The sequence below is a fragment of the Sminthopsis crassicaudata genome, chromosome 3 (assembly GCF_048593235.1).
Source record: "Sminthopsis crassicaudata isolate SCR6 chromosome 3, ASM4859323v1, whole genome shotgun sequence".
NCBI classification, from domain to species: Eukaryota; Metazoa; Chordata; class Mammalia; order Dasyuromorphia; family Dasyuridae; genus Sminthopsis; species Sminthopsis crassicaudata.
In genome coordinates this window covers 260,172,443-260,193,859 of record NC_133619.1, presented here as the reverse complement: position 1 = coordinate 260,193,859, position 21,417 = coordinate 260,172,443, and the positions used below count along the sequence as shown (strand labels likewise).

Genomic DNA, 21,417 nt, shown 5'->3' with positions numbered 1-21,417 from the left:
TTTGAGACCTGGTAAAGAAAGAACTTAGTTTAAAAAGGCCCTAGTCTTCCATTCCATCCAAGGCCATTGCTAGTCCTCTTGATCTTGTCACTGGACCCAGATGTCTTTAGAGGAGAAAGTGAGGTTAGGGACTTTGTACAACCCACCTTCAACTTAAATCCAACTCACTTTCATGTCATGGCATCAACTCCCTGATGTCATGACCCTCTTCCAAAACGAAGTACATTTTTTGTATAGACTTGTAACTTTTCCAAACAATAATTTCTTATATTTCCATATTTCATTCTTATGTGTAAAACTGATTAATCAGTGTCCCCCCCTCCCCCCCTCCCCAGTATGGTGGTAATAGTATATTGTGAAGTAATAATTCATTTACAACAAGAGTTTATGAAAATTACTACTGTGTTCTGGCCATCTGATGATTTAAAACAAGCCTTGAAGCATTTTAATTCCCTCATTTTTGTTAACTTCTATTTTACCTTCAATAAAAATGTGAGTATCATTTCTGTTTAGCTGAATAATGCTAGAATTTTAGCCTTGCTTTTTGGTTTTTTTATATAGTTAAATTATGTAATTGACATTTGTAGAAAATACCATGCAAATAGGTTTTTCATAATATTAACTCTCTTTGATCACTTTTTTAGATTGAGTCTTACATTCAAGAGTTTGATCCTGATTAAGTGTGTCCAAGCTTGGAATTTATTTTGGGATTCTGCATTCCATTTAATTGGAAATAAAATCTCTATGTATGCCTATTCAAATACTCTGGGAACTATTTATTGGGAGAATACTGATTTAATATTATACTCAGCTAAGTGACGGAGAGTGTCAGATCTGGAATCAGGATGAGTGAAACGAGCAACTGAGGACGTCTCAGAATAATAACTTTGGGTAATTCAAGACTCAGCACCAAGCATCAGTTTAATCATTAGGCTCTGGCCTGGAGATATTGAGAAGCCTGCAAACTGGCTGGCTATCTCTGTTTGTTGATTGAGAAAGTCTGAGGTAAACCTATTCTTAATTATTTTAGAATTTTTTTACCCCTCTGGCTTAATCGTTACTTACCTCTAAATAAATAAATAAATCTCCTTATTGTGAGGGATTATGTGGTTTCTCATAAATCATTAACTAACCTAACCTATATATATAACCTAAATTTTAGTATATGAAGGTCTGATGGGTTTGGGAAAAATGTAATTCTTTGTACAAACATTACTGTAGAGCAGTGGTCCTCAAACTTTTTAAATAGGGGGCTAGTTCACTGTCCTCAAACTGTTGCAGGGCTGGACTATAGTAAAAACAAAAACTCACACTCTGTTTCTGCCCCTCAGCCCATTTGCCATAACCAGGCAGGCCACAGTTTGAGAATCTCTGCTGTAGAGTGTATCAGCTCAAACAAGTATGAGCAAACATTGTAACAAGTTAACCACAGTAAACTTAGGCAAATACACCTGCAATAAGAAAATTATATTGGCTTGACTAGAATTTAGCAAACCTTTGCTACCTCCACTTGAGCAAGCTTTGAGCAGGTAGTGAAAATTAACTGGATAAGGGGAGGGGATCATGGGTTCTTATGATCTATCTAATTTCTAACTTTGTAATCATCAGTCTCCTTTCTTTGAACACTTGTGGAACCTACTGCCCCTTTCTAGCGAGATTCTAATAAAACTTCTAATCTTCACTTTGAGAATCAGGAGTCACATTGTCCCACATAAGGAAGACTAGGTTCAAATTGGAACTCAATTACTTATTAGCTGTGTGACCCTGGACAAGTCACTTAGCCTCTATTTTCCTCAGTTTCTTCCACAGTAAAATGTGAATAATTATAACCCTTACCTCTCAGCGTTGTTTTGAGGTTCAAATGACTTAATAATTGTAAAACAGCACAATGCCTAATGTAATAAGCTATTATTTTATTATTCATAATTTGCAGAATATGTAGTCTCCAGATATTTTTGTAATTTGCAAAATAGTCTCCATATGTTTCTGACTTCCTTTCCCCTTCTCTGTGGTCCTTTCTAAACCCTTCTCCTTCCCCCTCCCATCAGAAAAACCATGAAAATATAATTGCTAAGGTTTGAGATCTGATCACATAAATTGGTTGAATATTGAATATTACTTAATATTTTAAATCAAATGTTTATTTTTATTGGCTTCTACTCTCAAACTCTTCCCCTCTCTGTCTGTCATTTTTCACTTGGCTAAAATAGAGTGGTATTGAAAATAAATAACTTTGTATGTATTTATTTGTGTACATGTTGAATCTCTCCTTACCTCTCCTCTTAGTAGAATGTAAACCTACTTTGGCTCTTTTCTTTTCTTTTTTTTTTTTGAAAGGTTGGAGTTCAGTGACTTGCTCAGGGTCACACAGCTAATAAGTGTTAAATTTCTGCAGTGAGATTTGAACTCAGGTCCTCCTGACTCCTGGGCTGGTGCTCTTTTTATCCATTGCAACATCTAGCTGTCTCCCCTACATTGGCTTTTGTTTTGTTTTTGTTTTTGTTTTGTTTTTTTGAGGCTGGGGTTAAGTGACTTGCCCAGGGTCACACAGCTAGGAAGTGTTAATTGTCTGAGATCATATTTGAACTCGGGTCCTCCTGAATTCAAGGCTGGTGCTCTATCCACTGCATCACCTAGCTGCCCCACATTGGCTTTTAATAATAAGTATTTGTTGACTTGAATTATGGTTCCTTATCTTTTTATGTGTTAATGGATCCCTTTGATAGTCTGAAGCCTATGGACTCCTCAGAATAATATTTTAAAATCTAATAAAATAAAATAGAATTATAAGGAAAGACAATTACATTGAAATATTATAAAAATATTTTTTAAGAGACATTTATAGATCTCAGCTTAAGAACCCCTGCTGTAGATGAAGGGCATTGATTTAGGCCCCGTCCCTGTAGTAGAGAAAGGTTCATTGGTAAAGGATCCTATTGTGGAGCAAGGATTCTTTTTTCTAAGTATTGTGATAACTATTTCAATATAATTGACTTCCTTTGTAATCTTATATGCCTTTAAACAAATTCTGAGAAAGGGGTCCATAAACTTTACTTAAACTGCCAAAATGGTCCATGACACAAAAAAAGTTAAGAACCTGTTGTAATGAAGTCATGTATAAGAAGCACCTGTAGAACATGTTTTCTTAATTTTCCCCCACTTTCAACCCCGCTTCACCCTAGAAACTTTTATTTGATCCCCAGGTATATAGGTATACAAATCAAACATTTACTGATAATAAATCATAATTTTGTGACCTTTCACATTGTTATAAGAACCCATATGGGTTTGCATATTTTAGTTAAGGTTAAGAAGTTTTGCTGTAAAAGGAAAATTGGCAACTCTCACAACTGGAATTTGAGAGCTACTTCAGAGTAGAGTGGTTAAATTGATTTGCCCAGGGCTAACTCAAGGAGTACCTATCAGAGGTGAGATCTGAACCTAAGTGTTCTTTTCACTCACTATAACATACTATTGCTTTGAGTCATCAGAAGATTTGAAAGAGCATTATAAAAAGAGGAAAAATTTTAAGAAAAGGCTTAGTTCAATTAAATGAAGTAGCTATTTTTATTAGTGTCCTCTGAACTTTATTTGATCACAGGCTATTAGTAAAAAAAATTTTTTTTTTTGCATATACACTCTCATAAAGGTGAGCATATATATGTGTAATTAGAGTTATGTGTGTGTTTGTGTGTGCAACACACATTTCTGTTCACTTGGTTTTAGTCTTAGTACATATGCATAACTGCTCAATACAGATGCATTGTTCTTATTAAAATATTTTTAAAATATTTTTGAGATCAATTGAATTAAGTTTGTGATTTAGGAATTTCAAGGTCTGGTTCCAAGTTCATTTTATTTTGATATTTGGTTTTTAATGGTGATCACAGCTAAAAAACATATATCATGGAGGAGATAAATCCACATGGAAGAAGTAAATGAATTATTGACCATGCATTTTTGATACTCATTTTTCCAGTCTCATTCACTAATATCTGCAGAGGTTATTGTTGAAATTTGGCCAGTAAATTTCTGTCTTTTCTGTTTGCTGTTGGTTTTTCTAAACTAAATAGACTTTTTACATATTTAAGAAATGGATTCAAAATACACATTTTTTATGAGTCACACATGTTTCTGGAGATAAAAGCCTGTCAGTTGTGATGGCTTTCTCCTATCATTAGCTATATGTCTAATGGCATAATACACATTTAGGGCAACGTTCAGTCTTAAAGGTAATTTAAGTCCAAATTTCAAATGAAGACAACTTATAGTGGGTTTTTAAAAACTGAATCTTCATTGTTTTTACATGGTAATGTAGCTACGAGCCATATTAGAAGTGTCAGCTTTGCCATTTTCTGGTTGTTGAATATATCATCTTCAATCTTAAGTTTCTAATATTATTTTGAAGGTATTTATCCATTTTATATGGGTTAGTTTAATTAAAGTAAAATAATGTTGATAAATTTTTTTTGAACTTAAAAACTAAATACAAAATAAAAAACAATAGAAAAAGTAAGAAAAGGAAAATTTAAAAAACAAAACAAAACATTGTCATCTGCCCAGCAGAACATCAAGGAGGATTAAAAAAATATAATAATAAAGTTATATTTCAAGAAAGCATATATAGGGGGCAGCTAGGCGGTGCAGTGGATACAGCCCCAGCCCTGAATTCAGGAGGACCTGAGTTCAGATGTGGTCTCAGACACTTAAGACTTCCTAGCTGTGTGACCCTGGGCAAGTCACTTAACCCCAGCCTCAGAAAAAGAAAAGAAAAAAAAAAAGAAAGCATATATGATAATAGAAGAAATTATATTCATAACGCCATCTTTTCTTTGCTTCCTTATAATTTATTCTTTTGGTCTCTACTGTGCACTTTTTACTTTTTTCTTTTCCCTCTTTTTTCCTTCCCCTCTAACTCCCCCAAGTTGATAAATACACATATACATCTATCTATGTACACACATACAAACACATGCATACATACATACATATATTCAGACATATACATGCATACACACATGCCTTTAGACATGCATTTAGAGCTATTAATATGACTGACATATAATGTAAATCTCTTGATTGAATCTTTCTTTGCCTTTGTCTAAAAGATCAATGATTACTAGCCCTGCTTTTTTTCTAATAAATTCTATTCCTAATCCTTGTAGTGTTTGTGTATCTCTTTTTTCCTGTCATTACTAACAATTGTATTTTTATTCTTTTCCTTAACTCCTCTCTCCTTTGATTAATAAGAACAATCTCTCCACCCACCCCCTTCATGGATCCTTCCCTTGTCTTCTCCCACCATCTTTTCTTTCTGGTTTTTCTCCCATTTCTGATAAATTACATACTTTATATCCCATTCCTGTTAACCTAAACACCCTTATGTACCCTCCCTTAAACCTATGCCTCCTATTCCCTATTTTCTCACTAATCTATAGATCTTGTCTTATTACCATAACTCTACACACCTTTCTATATCTACCTTATGCTATTCCTTCCTTCATTTCTTTATAGATTTTGGAGGATAGTGTACCCTTCTGTGTGTGTGTGTGTGTGTGTGTGTGTGTGTGTGTGTGTGTGTGTGTGTATGTGTGTGTATGTGTGTGTAATATATATGTATGTAATGTTCCTATTTAACCCATTCCTGATGTGAATAGGTTTTTAGAATGAGTCCTCATCTCTTCTCTAATGCATGTGTCAGTCCTTCCTCTGCACTTCATTTATATAACATACTATTTTTATCTGTTTCTAGATAGTTTTGCTTTGTAAAATCAGATCATATTCAGCTCTGCCCCAATCTTTTCAGCTGACCACTTACTGATATTAGTGTTTTAAACATGGTATACATTTCCATGTTTTTTTAAAAAAAAGATTGTCATTGAATTCCTTGAAATTAATCTTTGATATTGGCTTTTATATGTTAAATTTTCTAGTAAATTCAGGTTTGATTGAGAGAAAGTTCTGAAAATCTAAGTTTATTGAATATCCTTTTTTTTTTCACTCAGTATTATGAATAATTTTGCTGCATGTGTTATTTTTGGGTGCAAGTTTTTTTCTTTTGATTGTCAGCATATTGTTTCAGGATTGAGGTCTTTTTAATGTGTCTATTGATTAAGTCCTGTACAAATCTAATTGTAGCTCCAGCATATTTGAATTTTTTTTTCTTGTTTCTTGCATAATTTTCTTTTTGATCTGGGTTTTTTGAAATTTGGCAATAATTTTCCTATGTTTTCCACAAAGGATCTCTTTGAGGTAGTGGATTTTTTCCCCCTATTTCTTCTTTTCTTTCATGTTCTATTACCCCAGGACCATTTTCTTGGATGAATTTTTTTTTTTTTTTTTGCATTTTTGTGTCAAGGTTCTTTTTTTGGTCATAGTTTTCAGGTAGTCCAATTCTTATGTTTTCTCTTCTTGATCTGTTCTCCAGATCTCTTGTTTTTGTTATAAAATGTTTCACATTTTGTTCTATTTTTTCATTCTGTATATTTTGTTTTGCTATTTCTTGGTCTCTTAAAGCTACTGGCTTCTCCTTGCCCAGTTCTAATTTTCAAAGAGTTATTTTCTTTTTAAGACTCTTATTTCCTTTTCTAATTGGTTAACTTGCTTTTCATAATTTTCTTGTTTTTTTTTTGTTTTGTTTTGTTTTGTTTTTTGGTAGGTTCTTATTTAAGTTTTTCCTCAGTCTCTCACTTAATTTTTAATGTCTTTTTTTTTTTTTTTTTTTTTTTAATTCTGTAAATTCTTTATAGGCAGATAGCCATTATTCTTTGGGGTAAAAGAGGCTTTTTTTTTTTTTTTAAACATACTATAGTGCTCTCCTCTAAAGATGTACCTTAGTCTTCCTATTCCCATAATAAATTTCTAAGGTTAGGTTCTTTGCTTGTTCATTTTTTTTTTTTTTTTTTTTTTTTTTTTTTTTTGAGTCTGGGGTAAGGAAGGATGCCTCTAACTTTGTTTCAGCTCTCTCCTCCGATCTGGAGCCCCAAATCAAAAGCTTCACCCTCATGGCCTGCAGCCAGAAGAATCCCTGCCCCACTGCACTCACCAAGTATATTGGTTCCTTCTTGGTGTCTTGCATTTCTAATCAGCAAAGATTCTTTCTGTCTTCCTGGACTCAGATTCCTATGCCCCACACAGTCTGGGAGGTTAAAGTTCTTGTGGTTCTGGCTGAACTCAGTCCCAAGAGTCCCCACTTGATGTTCCCATGGAGCTATCCTAGAGCTAGCTTTTATACCTCACACTGGTTAAAACTGTCCTGGGTCTTTATTTGAGTCTTCTCAAGTTGTCACAGAAGGACCCCTGTTCTACAATCTTGTTTTTCACCAGTCTGTGTTTGCCTTGAGGCACAAATTTGATTTGTTTGTGGGGGAGATCTGAAGAGCTTGAAATTTACTGACTTCCCTGAATCCTACTCCAGTATTGATAAATCTGAATGAGGAACACATAAACTGCAATACATTGCAACATACTGTAAACAAAGTAATGAATGATTTTCAGATTTAAGCAGAAGTTTTACTGTTTTCCTACAATCTACTAAATTTGTGTGACCCTACTTTGTAGACTGCTTATGCTAGTTTTCTAAATGTCTGCACCATGGTGTATAAAGGATGAAAAAAGTTATTTCTAGTTTCCATTTTCTACCATTTGTTGTATAGTAGCTATTTTGGAATGAAAATTTAACATCTCTTTAGCTGGCAGAATTTTTGGTGACAAATTAGATTGAAGTGAGACTAATCCCTTTTGTATGTTGTACAGTTCATTTTGTCTAAGGCCATGGTTAATTATTGTGATTCAGAACATATTTTGAGGTATACTTGCATTAGTGTCAGTTTTTATTTTCATTGTCTGAAGAACTGAGCCCCAGTGGGATGCCAGTTTTCAGGACCATTGCTTGCCCACCCTAAATTTTAGTGCCTGGGTTTTCAAAAATACCTGATGTAAGAGCTGAAGTATGTCAAATACTGAAAGACAATAGACAATTTCAAATTGCTTCTACTGCTTTGAGCAGTATGTAGTGGAACTTTGTGTCCCTGTGCAGCAACCTGTGGGGATGTTTATGTCCTTGATGTATGCCAATGTAGGGTTCTGGCTGCAAAGCCTTGATTATTGATGCTCATGCTTTCCTGTGACCCTCTCCTATTGGCTTTTCATTATTTGACCAACTTCAGCTCTTACATCAGGTATTTTTGTGCAGGTTTGAGCAGTGATCTCTGATTTGGCTTTTTCATGGTCTGGGCTTAGGTGATTTCTAACATATTTAGGAGAGTTACCCTTCTTTTTCTTGGCGTAATTCTTATTAAATATTTTTCTTAGTGACTTCCAATGAAGGCATGCTTGCCACTTATTTCTACATATTATATGACAGAGTTAAGATTGATAATGATGGCATTGTTCTAGAAAGATGGGCTGAATCCAATAAGGTGAAATTTAATAAAGATCCAAGTTCCTATATTTGTGTTTAAAAAATTAATATTAGGGGGCAACTAGGTGGCAGTGGTAGTGGATAGAACATCAGCCCTGAAGTCAGGAGGACCTGAGTTCAAATTTGGCTTTAGACACTTAACACTTTCTAGCTGTGTGACCCTGGGTATATCACTTAGTTCTGATTGCCTCAGCAAAAAAATAAATAAATGAAATAAAATAAAATAAAAAATTAATGTCAATACAGGATGGAAGAAGTCCGACTAGACAGTTTTCTGAAAAAGAATTGGGAGTTTCTGCACATAAGTTTTGATATGTCAGCAGTGTGATATAGCAACCAGAAAAGGTAGCCTGGTCTTAGGCTGTTTAGGTGTTATAGTTAAAGATAAAGGCAGGTAACAATCTGCTATTTTCTGCTGTAATCAGATCATATCTTGAGTGTTGTCTTTGTTCAAGGAAAGATATTGGCAAACTGGAATAGGTCCAGAGGAGAGCTACTAAGGTGTTGATGTATGAGGACAAATTGGGGATATTTAGGTTGGTGAAGAAAAGTTTTAAGGTAAAGCTACTGTAAGGAGCTTTTGTGGGGAAAAGAAATTATTCTATAGCATTTTCCCAATAAGGACAGAATTAGGAACGGTGAGTAAGAAGGTGTGTTTCTATTCAATTGAAGGACAATATTCCTAACCCTTAATAATTGGTTCTGAAAAAGTAGATTCCCTCTCCCTGGAAATGTGTCAGCAAAGATCATTTGTAAGGGATGTGAAAAGAGGGAATTCCTATAATTTTATAATTTAAAGCTCTCTAGAGAGACAACTAGTGCCCAGAGCCTTTTGAAATTTACACATTTGCTAAATAACCAATTATTTTAAAATTTTTTTTTTATAGTTTTTATTTACCAGATATATGCATGGGTAATTTTACAACATTGACAATTGTCAAACTTTTTGTTCTAATTTTTCCCCTCCTTCCCTCCTGCACTGTGTTCAATCTTCACAGCAACCTTCACAGTATAGATATTGTCCTTTAGAAATTAAGTGACTGCATAATGGCAGATCAAAATTTAAATAAGGTCTTCAATTCTGGGGCTCTTGAGTATCTTAAAATATTACTAATTCATGCCAGGCTTAAGATTTTTATGCTCATAGACATAGAATTGGAAGGGATCTTAAAGAGCCTTATAGTTTAAACTTTTCATTTTACAAATTAGAAATTGTGGTACAGAGAAGTTAAGTGATTTACCTAAGTCACACAGGAAAAGCAATAGACCCAAGCTTAAACCCAGTCTTAACTGGATATAGCATTTCTTTTCACTGTACCATTACACTTCTTCTGTAAATTCATATTTTAAAAAATTATGAATTTGAGAAACATGAACTTTCCATATATAAAGAACAAAAAAAGAGAAGTATATATGAAATAATGAATCTCTTTTCTATCTGTAGCAACTTTGGGTTACTTAAAATGGAATTACTTCCCCAATTTCCACTTGTGTTTATCAGTCCTCAGAATGGTCAGATCAGGTCCAACCCTCCACAATGAATTTTTCCATTATTTAAGAGCTAGGCTTAATTACCTTTTATTTTCTTAAATTTTTTTTTTTTTTTTTTTTTTTTTGCTGAGGCAACTGGGGTTAAGTGACTTGCCCAAGGTTACACACCTAGGAAGTGTTAAGTGTTTGAGGCCAGATTTGAACTCAGGTCCTCCTGACTTCCGGGCTAGTGCTCTATCCACTGCACCAACTAACTGCCCCTTAATTATCTTTTAGAAAGACCTCATAATCACTAAACACATAGTAGCACAAAGAGAATTTCCCAACAATCTGCGGCACCTCTCTAATTTGCAGAGTATTTTAAGTTGGAGAGACTAATTATATATTTTAAATACAACAATGATAACATATATGTGTCAGAGAACACACACAAATTATGCAAATATAATGCGTCTTATATAACAAAAGGGACAGTTTGAAAGAGATTTGGGGATGCTTGTATATAAACTAGTAAGTAAATATAGAGTGGTATGAACTACTTTACGGGGTGAAGTGAGTCAAACCAGGAGAGCAAAATATACAGTAGATTTGTAAAATATAAACAATGTTGGAGGATTTTGAGAAGATGATGGAATAGGTCAGTAAATTTCAAGTTCTCCAAATTTCCCCCACAAACAGAACACATTTGTGCCTCAAGGTGAACACAGACTGGTAAAAAAAATCAAGAAAACTTGGGGCAGAAGAGGGGTCTTCTGGCCATAATTAAGAAGATCCAAAGAAAGACCCCAGGCCAGGAATTAACCAATGTGAAGTACAAACCCTTCACTGCTGAAGTACCAAGTGGGGGACCCTGGGGCTAGCTGAGTTTGCTGGAGCTCTGCAGGAACCACAGAGACTTTAGTCTCCCAGACTTCATGGGGATTTGGGAATTTGAGATCAAGAAGACTTGGGAATCCCTGCTTAATTAGGAACTGCAGGCCCAGCTGTGCTAGAGATGCAGTTCTGGGCAAGAAGGAATTGGCATATCTGGTGAGTGCAGAATTAGTGAGGCAGGGATGCTTCAGGCTGTGGGCACTTGCTGGAGAATGGGGCTTTTGTTTTGGGGTTCCTGGTCAGAGGGGAGAGCTGAAGTGATGTTAGAGACACCATCTCTCCACTCCATTGATTAGAGGTTGTTTGGGTCAAAAAGACCTACCCAAATTGACTACAGAGATTACTCATAGAAAGCAGAATTATTTATTAGAATCTTGAGAAGTGGACCCCCATTCTGGTCTCCAAGCCACAGCACAGTCTCCACAGTAGCACAGAGAGCCACTCCCTTGAAAATGTTCACAGTTTTTAATACATTTCAGACAAAGAACCCTCTATATGTTGTTATTTGGTCAGTGGAATGTAGTAGACAAGATGATGTATAGCTTTCTCACCAGCATCCTTTTTTTTTGGACATTGGAATATAGTCCAGGCCTTATCTGAAATCACATGTGTTAGGATTACCAGGTGAGAACTCAGGTTGTCTGGACAGTGACAAGGTGAGAATTCAGGTTGACTTGACAGTTCTCTGGCTCAGACCTTTGGTTCGGGCCTTTAGAGGGAGTTTACACCTTAGGAATTCTAAGAGGAGCAAGTTCATTGGTGGAAGTATTCTCACATGCCTATTCTCTGGGAGGATAAAAGAAGGGCAGCATTGGGTCTGGGAGAATCGACTCTGGGATAGAGTTTTGACGCCAGGCAGGCTGAAAGGAGACCAATCTCGTTTGAGAAAGGACAAGAGCTGGAGGAGATTCAGAGCTCCCAAGAAACCTGCGCACAGAGGAAAAGATTTTACAGATTTCCTCCCAGAGAAGGATTATAATTGAGCAGACGACCAGACCCTCACAATTCAAGAACATTACACAAATGCTTCCCGAGAAGCTGGAAACTGAGGCCTTAAGGCTTCAATCAGTTTAGCTAACAGTTTCTGATCAATATGTGCTTAATCTATAAGTTCTTCACCTTTTCCATACAAGATGCTTACCAAAAACAAATAAATAAATAAATAAATAAAGGAGCAAAGAACAACTCATAGAAATTTAGTCTTGAAATAGAGAAGAATGGGGTTCATATTAAGAGCAGTGTAGTTAAAAAAAAACAACCAAAAAATCTTTTCTACCCCAAAGAGTAATGTTAAATGGCTACTTGCCCATAAAGAACTTATAAAACTCAAAAAAGACTTTAAAAATTAAGTGAGAGAGATTGAGGAAAAGCTAAAAGAAGAACAAGGAAAAAGGAGAAGGAAGAGAAGTGAGAAGAAATAACAAAGAATGAAAAAATGAAATATAAGGAAAACAAGAAATTGGGGCAGCTAGGTGATGCAGTGGATAGAGCACTAGTCCCTGAAGTCAGGAGGACCTGAGTTCAAATGTGACACTTAAGTCCTAGCTGTGTGACCCTGGGCAAGTCACTTAACCCCAATTGTCTCATCCAAAAAAAAAAAAAAAAAGAAAAGAAAAGAAAAGAAAAACAAGAGATCTGGAAAACAATTGAAGAAAAACTATAAAAATAATTGGACTGTCTGAAAGTTGTGACCAAAAAAAAAAAAAAAAATGCAAGAAATAATCCAAGAAAATTGTCCTGGAATGATAGAACGAGGGGTAAGTAGAAATAGGAAAAAAAAAAAATCCACTGATCACTACCTCAAAGAAATCCTTTGTAGAAAACACACAGGAATGTTATTTCCAAATTCTGAAACCTCCAGATCAAAGAGAAAATTTTGTAAGAAATAAGAAAAAAAGAAAGTCAAATATGCTGGAGCTACAATTAGATTTGTACAAAATTTATCAGCAGCCACAATAAAAGACCGAAAATATTGAAATAATATGCATGGCCAATTAAAAGAACAAGTCCTGTGGCCAAAAATAACATGCAGCAGAAATTGTCCATGATAATGAATGAAAAAAAATGGACATTCAACAAATTTACAGATTTTTAGGCTGCTCATCCAAACCTGAATTCGTTAAAAAATTTAGCATAGGAAAATCAATATTAAAGATCAATTTCAAGGAACTTAACATAAACCAATTGTTTTTTTACATGGAAATGTATACCATGTTTCAAGCTGACGTCAACAATTGGGTAGCTCAAAAGAAAGATTGTGATAGATTAGAGTATGATCTGAGTTTTAAAAGCAAAACTGTCTAGGAAATGGTAAAAATAAATTTTGTTATACAAGTGAGGTACAGAGAAAGAATAGACATGGGGGGGGAGGGCTCATAGTTGTGAAAACATTCACTTCAGGAATGGGTTAAATAGGTTACACTACATAAATTCCTTGAAGGGTATAGCACCCTCCAAAATCTGTAAAGAAATAAGTCAGGCAATGATGGGTGGAGGGGAAAACAGGGTGGGGGAAGAAGACAAAGGATGAATCAATGGGAAGGGAGAAGAGGGTAAGTAATAGCAAGGCAAGTTAAGGAGCAGAATTAAAATAGAAGAGTTGGCAGGGATAGGAAAGAAGAAAGATACACAAACAGAATCAGGAATAGAACTTATTACAAAAAGTAGGACTAGTAATCATTGATCTTAGACAAAGTCAAACTTAAAGATTGAGTTAAGAGAGCAACCTACATGTATGTCAGCCATATTAATATTTAGATGCATGTTTACATATGGGTAAATGCATGTGTATGTGTGTGTGTGAATATATGTAGATATGTATGCATATATTGCTCTATGTATGTATTTAAATAAATGTGTCTGGATCTGGGTGGATGTGAAGTATGTATATATGTTTGCATGTGTACTCTGTGTATATGTATATACGTGAATATATGTGTGAGTGTGTATGTATATACTTATCTGTGCTTAACTGTAGCCTGTTTGGAGGAGTTGGGGAGGGATGAAAGAGAAAAAAGAATAAAGTAAAAAAGTACACAGTAGAGAACAAAGGGGAACAACCTATAAAGAAGAGTAAAGATGGACATTGGTGAATTTAATTTATTCTATTATATATCCTTTCTTGAACTGGAAATTCGTAATATATTTTGAATATTCCCTGGTCTGCTGGGTACATGACAATGTTCTATTTTGTTTCATTTTATTTTCCTTTTCTGTCTTTTTTTCTTTTTCTTTTTTTTTTTATAATAAACAAAAAAAAATAAACATCTTTGAAAGACATGGTGATATGAAACAGGAACTTTTATCACTATTCTTTTTCCATAATCAAACACAAAGGTAGGCAGAATCTCTTAGATTGCTTCATTTGCATATTTAAAAAGCATTTACTACTGTGTAATTGGTCACTTGGGCATGTGAGTTTGTTCTCCACTAGGTCCCTCCTTGGCCCCTCTGTAAACTCTTCATCAACTGCCTACTCTTACTTCCCTCTGACTTTAAAAGTAACTCCTTCACTCAAAACCCATTGCTTACTCTTATTTGATTAAGCTTATCTTTAACTACAATAAAAGGCATCCTTTGTGACTGTGAGAAATGTCTTGTAAATTCATATTTCTAACAGATTTTAAAATTCTTATTATTTATTTATTTATTTGCTGAGGTAATTGTGGTTAAATGACTTGCCCAGGATCACACAGCTAGGAAGTATTAAGTGTCTGAGGCCAGATTTGAACTCAGGTTCTCCTGACTTCTACACCAACTAGCTGCCCCTATATCTTTCTTTCTTTCTTTTTTTTTTCTTTTTCTTTTTTTTTTTTTTTTTTTTGAGGCTGGGGTTAAGTGACTTGCCCAGAGTCACACAGCTAGGAAGTGTTAGGTGTCTGAGACCAGGTTTGAACTCAGGTCCTTCTGAATTCAAGGCTGGTGCTCTATCCACTGCGCCACCTAGCTGCCCCCCCCCCCTATATCTTTCAATGAACAAATATTTACTTTCTTTCCCTCCTCTCAATTTAAAAGGAAAAAGGAAAAGCAAATCCCTTATAATTTTATACACAGACATAAATTATTATTAATTAATAATTTATATTATGTATATTATATAAATAATATTAGTAAATATTATTGGTTGATTTACCATTTGCATTTTTTCTAATTATTCGTGATTTGGAGCATTTTACCATGTTTTGTAGGTGGAAAGAATATTTTCCTTTGAAAAGTAATTCTCCTTCGACTATTTGTCAATTGGAAATATATCTAGCAAAATTATGCTCCTATCAGAAACTTTATATAATCATTATTGTCATTTTCATCTTCTGCAATTTTTTTTGTATGCTTTGGTTACCATTTCTTATGCCTATCTGTAGATCTTTAATTAAAATGTAGATCATTTACCTTCATTTATTTTGTGGTTATGCTCAATGTTTACATATTTCTGAGCCATGTTGTCTAATGAAATATATTTGCCCAAGAGTCCATTCAGTTAATCATTTGCTTAGAGTGTTCTTGTCTTGATATATAGGGTATAAAAGATAGTATATAAAACATAGTAAAAGTCTGGAAGGCTTTTCAAATGTTGTAGTAGATGTTATTTATTAAATTGTGCTTCTTCATACTCTTAACAATTTTTGGTGAAGTTTTAAGTTTCTTGAGGGCAAGAACTATTTCTTTTCCTAATACTATTTTGGGTGCTTGTTGAAATGAATTGTATTGAGTTCACATTTCAAATGCCATTTCAATAGTGAATCAACTTTTCCCTTAATTCAATAATTTTGTTTTCCCAAATTTTCTACCCAAATATGTTAGGTAGATGCAAAAGAAATTTGAAATATCAAATCTGATTATAATGTTAAGATGCTTATTTAGAAAAAGGAGAAAAAGGATCTATTTAAAAATATAAGAAAGACCATTGGATTTTGTATAAAAGAGGACTCAAATTCAGATCCCTTGACAGTACTTGTTTAACGGCATAACCTTTTACTCTCCCTTACCTCATTCATTCCTCCATCTATTCATTTTTCCTTCATTCAATTATTATTATTAATAAATTTTTTTCTGAAGCAATTGGGGTTAAATGACTTGCCCAAGATCACACATCTAGGAAGTGTTAAGTGTCTGAGGTCAGATTTGAACTCAGGTACTCCTGACTTCAGGGCTGGTGCTCTACCCATTGTGTCACTTAGCTGCCCCTCTTACTTCATTTAATTATCTATAAAAAGAACAGATTAGACTAGGTTTACTTGTAAACCTAAATCTGAGCTCTGAGAGGTGAAAATAGAGAATGTATTATTAGTACAGAGTATGAGAGGAATCACATATCCTAATGCACTTCTTTAACTTGAATTGCTTTTATGCCAGGAAAGCATTCGAATCTTAAATCACTATAGTAACTTAAAATTGTAGAATGAGAATGTTTCAAAGGGATAAGTAAATCCTGTAACCTGGTTTGGGAAGTCTCTGAAAAGACTAACAAGACAAGTCTTTAACTTATTTAAATCTTTCAGTAGTTTCCAAACTACTTCTTGATTGTTTTAGTACATAAGATTTCGGAAGGGGTTGTGGAGCTCCTTATAGTGAGGAATTGATATGTACATATTTAGTAGGAAAAATTACTGTAGTATTCTTCCTCATTAAGAATTCTTTAAAAAAAAAAAAAAAAAGAATGAGTTGAAAGGGACTCTAATCAAGAAAAAATGCTTGCTTTTGCTACTTTAAAATAGTTCAGAATGTTTTTCAGGAAAATTGTTTATTTTGGGGAATCAGTTGACTCAACTTGTAGAACTCCAAAGATTGCTCTTTTAAGAGAAAATATAGGCTACACATAACTTACTTTTTTCTTTTGTTTCAGTTGTGTCCAAAGTTTTTGCATACAAATTCTACCAGTCATACGTGGCCTTTCAGTGCAGTTGCTGAGCTGATAGGTATGTAACATGCAATTTCAGTAATAGATTTTTTTTAAACTTATTTGTTAACAAAAGAAATTTATCCATGCTATTATATTGTGGATTTAAGTAAATGAATTTTTACTTGTTTCTTCTCAGTATAAGATTATTGTGATTTCGGGGAAAAGTACCAAGACTTGTCATTTTCTGTTACTGACTTTCACTATGAGCTCTGTTACCTTGTAGCAAAGTTTGTTATTCAAAATAAAATACTACGAAAGCTCCATTTACATATATACGTGTATATGTATAGTTTAAAGATTGATTCACTTTTGTCAAAAGTCTGTATAGGATTCTGGTGATAAATTTATGTTGCCTTTATGAAAGGAAAACAGAGAATAAATTCTTGCTGAATTCAGTAGTCAAGTTAGGATGATCATAGTAATGATTAAGAAGTCATAAGATTTCATTTGCCTTTCCATGAATATAAAAAAAGCAGAAAACATGATTGTGAATAAGCTCTCACTCTGTAAAGCTATAGTTTCTGCTAGGATTTTTTTTATTAAGCTAGTTTGAGATCAGTAAAGTAGATGAACATACAAACATGTTTAAAGTATTATAAAGTTTTGTATTTGGGTCTTCCAATTAAAAAAAAAAGTTTTTAAAGATGGGATACTATAACTTCCTCAAATAGTGTAGATTTCCCCAGTGACTTGTCATTCTCTTTTTCAGAAAGGAAATTTCACCTCTCCTGTATTTTTTGATACAACTGGATTTATTGAAGATCCTGTAGTTGTAATTACCCTGTCACTGAATATGCTTATTCCACTGAGATTGGAATTTCCATAATGACCTTTAAATATTTAAGTTATAGTAAGAATGCCAGTAAAGGACTAAAGGATTTAGGGTTAGGGGTAAATTTTTTAGTACTTTCATTGCACCAAGGCAGCAATCCTTTTATTCTTCCATAATTGATTATCCTATTCCCCAGAGAAGCTGTTCAGAACCTTCTCTTTTCTTCTCAAGCCTCTCATACTAGTCTTTCCCCTCTTCTTAGTTGAGGACCTTACATTATATTTTGCAGATTAATAGAGGCCATTTACCATGAACTTTCCATCCTCCCTTTCTCTGTATCTCTAAAACTTTTGATATTCTTTCATTCTTTGTTCCCTTTTTCTCAGTCTACTTGATAAGACCAGTTCCTCTACCTGTGCATGATTCTGCTGTCATTGTCTCCAGATTTCTCTCTCATTCATCACTCTCTTTGATCTTTAGTGTTCCTGCATCTCTTCTGCTTGCAAATAAGCCCATGATTAAAAAACCTTCACTTGATTATCTTCTTTAGCCATTAAAATCTTTCTTCCCTTTCACAACCAAACTTATAGGAAAAAACCATCCACCCTTGTTGCCTGCACTTCTTAACTTTCGCTACTAAAAGCTTTACATTTTTACTTCTGCCTTCATCATTCAGCTGAAACTATTTTTTCCAAAGTTGTCAGTAACATTTTTAAAAAGGAGTGGGTTAGATTAGATGATTTATAAGGTGTCCTTAGCCTTAAATCTGATCATACTATCATAGTTACCAAATATTTTGACATTTTTTTCAGTCTTAGTTCTTTGCTGTACATTTTAGGAAATGCTTCATTGATCCTATTATATTTTTTTCTCTTTTGGTTTTCTTGCCTCTAGCTTTTTCTTCGCTTCCCCTCCCCTTCCCCCCAAAACAATCTTCTTAAGAATAATCAAGCAAAAAACTCATATTTCATGTCCAAAAAAAGTATACCTCAAATGGACACCTTAGGTCCATCTACTTATGCTGCCTTATCAGCCTTCTGGAGTCATTTTGTCATTACTTTGATGAGAGGTCTTAAAACTTTCAATCATTTTTCATTATAATGGGGTTGTTACTGTATATGTTACTTTTCTGATTCTACTTATTTCACTCTGCATTAGTTTATAGAAACTTTTCCAGGTTTCTTTGAAACTACTTCGTTTGTCATTTTATGGTGTAGTAATACTCCATCACAGTCATATTTTTTCAGCCATACCATAGTTAATGGGTACTTCCTTTGTTTCCAGGACTTTGTTACAACAAAAAACATTGCTGTAAATATTTCTGTAGTTGTGAATCTTTTTCCTTTTTCTTTTATCTCATTGAGGCTATAGGCCTAATTAGTTTTTTGGGGGATATAGGTTATGCATAGAAGAGGTATTGAACTCAATGTGCAGAATGAGAAATATAATAGCTAATGCAGAGATTTGTTTTGCTTGACAATGCATATTTGTTAACTGCAAAGAGGCCGCTAGGTGTTAAAATGAATAGAGTGATAGGCCTAGATTCAGGAAGATCTAAGTTCACATCCTCAGATCTAGCTGTGGCAAATCATTTAACCTTTATTCTTTCTTAATTTTCTCATGATGTAAAATGGAGATAATAATAATACTTGCCACTTGCAAGGGTCAAATGAGATAATGATTGCAAAGCATTTTTTAAATTTAGTAATTTGTTTTTCTCCAGTTGCATATAGAACAATTTTTAACATTCAGTTTTAAAACTTTGAGTTCCAGATTCTTTCCCTTCCTTCCCACCCCCATCTCCCATTGAGAATGCAAGCAATTCGATATGTTATACATATGTAGTCATGCTCAACATTTGAATAGTGTCATGTTGCAAAAGAAAACATATCCCCCCCCAATTCCTCCCAAAAATCTTTTAAGAAAAATAAAGTAAAAAAAAAAAAAGTATGCAAACAATCAGTTCTTTCTCTGGATATGGAATAGCACTTTTCATCTGAAATCTTTCAGAGTGTAATCTTGGATCACTGTATTGCTGAGACTATCAAAGTCATTCACAACTGATCGTCCCACTATATTTGCTATTACTTTGTACATAGTATGTTTCACTTTGCATGAGCTCATTAAGGACTTTCCAGGTTTTTCTGACAGCTAGAGTTGGGATTTGACTACATTCTCTGACACAAGATTCAGCTTCTTTTCCCTTGAGACACATGGCCTACTTTCCTTTCAGAAAAGTAAGTGCACTTATTTTGTCATGACCTGTTTATAATGAAGCTTTTTTGGCTTTTGGTGATCACTGTTTCCATTTCTAAAAGACTCAGAAACAATTCCTTTAAAAGTGTGTTCAGAATTTTGCCAGGAAATTTAGCACATAGGTTTATGATTTTTCTGGTATTCATCTTCTTTTCCTTTTTGTAGATGAGAACATTTGCCCTTTTCTAATGCTCTGGTACCTCTGCTTTTTGCTAACGTCTTTCAAAAGGTCAGTCATACTTGGGATGGAAAATGTCATCCTCATCCAGACAGAGAACTATAGAGACTGAATATAGATCAAACACATAGTATTTTTCACCTGTTTTTTACCCTTTTTTCTATGTTTTTTTTTCCCCTTTCCTTCCCCCCCCCCCCAACATGACAACTCTGGATGTATATTTAAAAGAATTGCACATATTTAGCCTATATCAGATTGCTTGCTGTCTTGGAAAGGGTGGGGGAAAGTAAAGGAAGAAGAGAGAAAATTTTGGAATATGAAGTTTTACAAAAATAAATATTGAAAACTTATCTTTGTATTTATTTGGAAAAATAAAGTAATATTGAAGGAAAAAAAAAGGTCAGTCACAATAACTCAACAGTTACAGTATTCAGTTTATTAAGAACTGTAATACAGTTCCTTTAGACTAGCATTGTCAAGCACAAATAGAAAACATGCTTGAAGGTCTCTGCTAGTTGCATTTTGACTTAGAAAACTACATATTAATAGTATCTTTTCTATTATATTTTTATTTATTTTTAAAAAGTGTTTCCTATTATATTTTAATATAGTTTGGGGCAAAGAGTGCTGGCCACTTCTTTGAAACCTTTGCTTTAGACTTAGACTTTAGTTGATTTCTTAGGTTGACAAATGATTCCTAGTTAAAGGGGGTTAGTGCTCAAGTATCAATGATCAATATGCATTGCTTTCTGAATAGGATTAGATTTCATATGATAGCATTCTTGGATTGTTGGAAACATTTATTGGAGTACAGGAGTTTCTGCTTCTTAAAATAATCCTTTTTGCCTCCGTAGCCAGGATTCTTAACCTTTTTTGTGTGTGTCTCTGTGTGTGTGTGTGTGTGTGTGTGTGTGTGTGTGTGTGTGTGTGTGTGTGTGTGTGTGTGTGTGTGTGATATATTGCATGAAGAGCTAAAACACTGGGAGTGCTTTTAGGAGACTTATATTTTCCCAGAAGAACCATTATATTTATTCATTAGCTTCACATGTTATAGAGATCTTCCTTTCCTTTTATACATCTTATTTTTCCTACTTTTAATTTGGTTATCTTAATACTGATTAGAATTTTCTCTGTCTCTTTATGTTTTTGTTTTTTCAGATGATACCTTCTTTTCCTCCTTTATAAGCTGGAGAGTAAAAGGTTTCTTTCCAAAGTTTTTACTTTCTCTTTTAGAACAATGATTTATACTTTGTGTATATGTAGCCAAAATACATTCTTTTGGTGAATCAGTGAAAAATCCTTCTTGCCCTTTAACTTGTACTTTATATTTTTGGAAGTACCATCTTTATTCCTTCACCTTCTGTTTTGTTGCTATCTTGGATAATCCTTAAATCTATGTTATTTGTGAAACTGCTTTTTTTTGGCAACACTTTGTCTGAACTATGACTCCTTTTTTTTCTTTTTTTTTTTTTTCTCTAGTGAACTATATTCTTAGGAACTTTACATTATCAAATTAGTTCATTCTT

At 34.0% G+C, this 21,417-nt stretch overlaps 1 protein-coding gene across 1 annotated transcript in view; it reads left to right on the top strand.

Annotated features, from left to right (window-relative positions):
* The window catches only part of MORC3 (MORC family CW-type zinc finger 3), a 71,068-nt gene that overhangs the window by 4,362 nt on the left and 45,289 nt on the right, over positions 1-21,417 (top strand). The window contains exon 2 of the mRNA XM_074300599.1: positions 16,629-16,701. Within this exon, the coding sequence (XP_074156700.1) occupies positions 16,629-16,701 (73 nt within the window). The remainder of the gene's footprint in view (positions 1-16,628; positions 16,702-21,417) is intronic.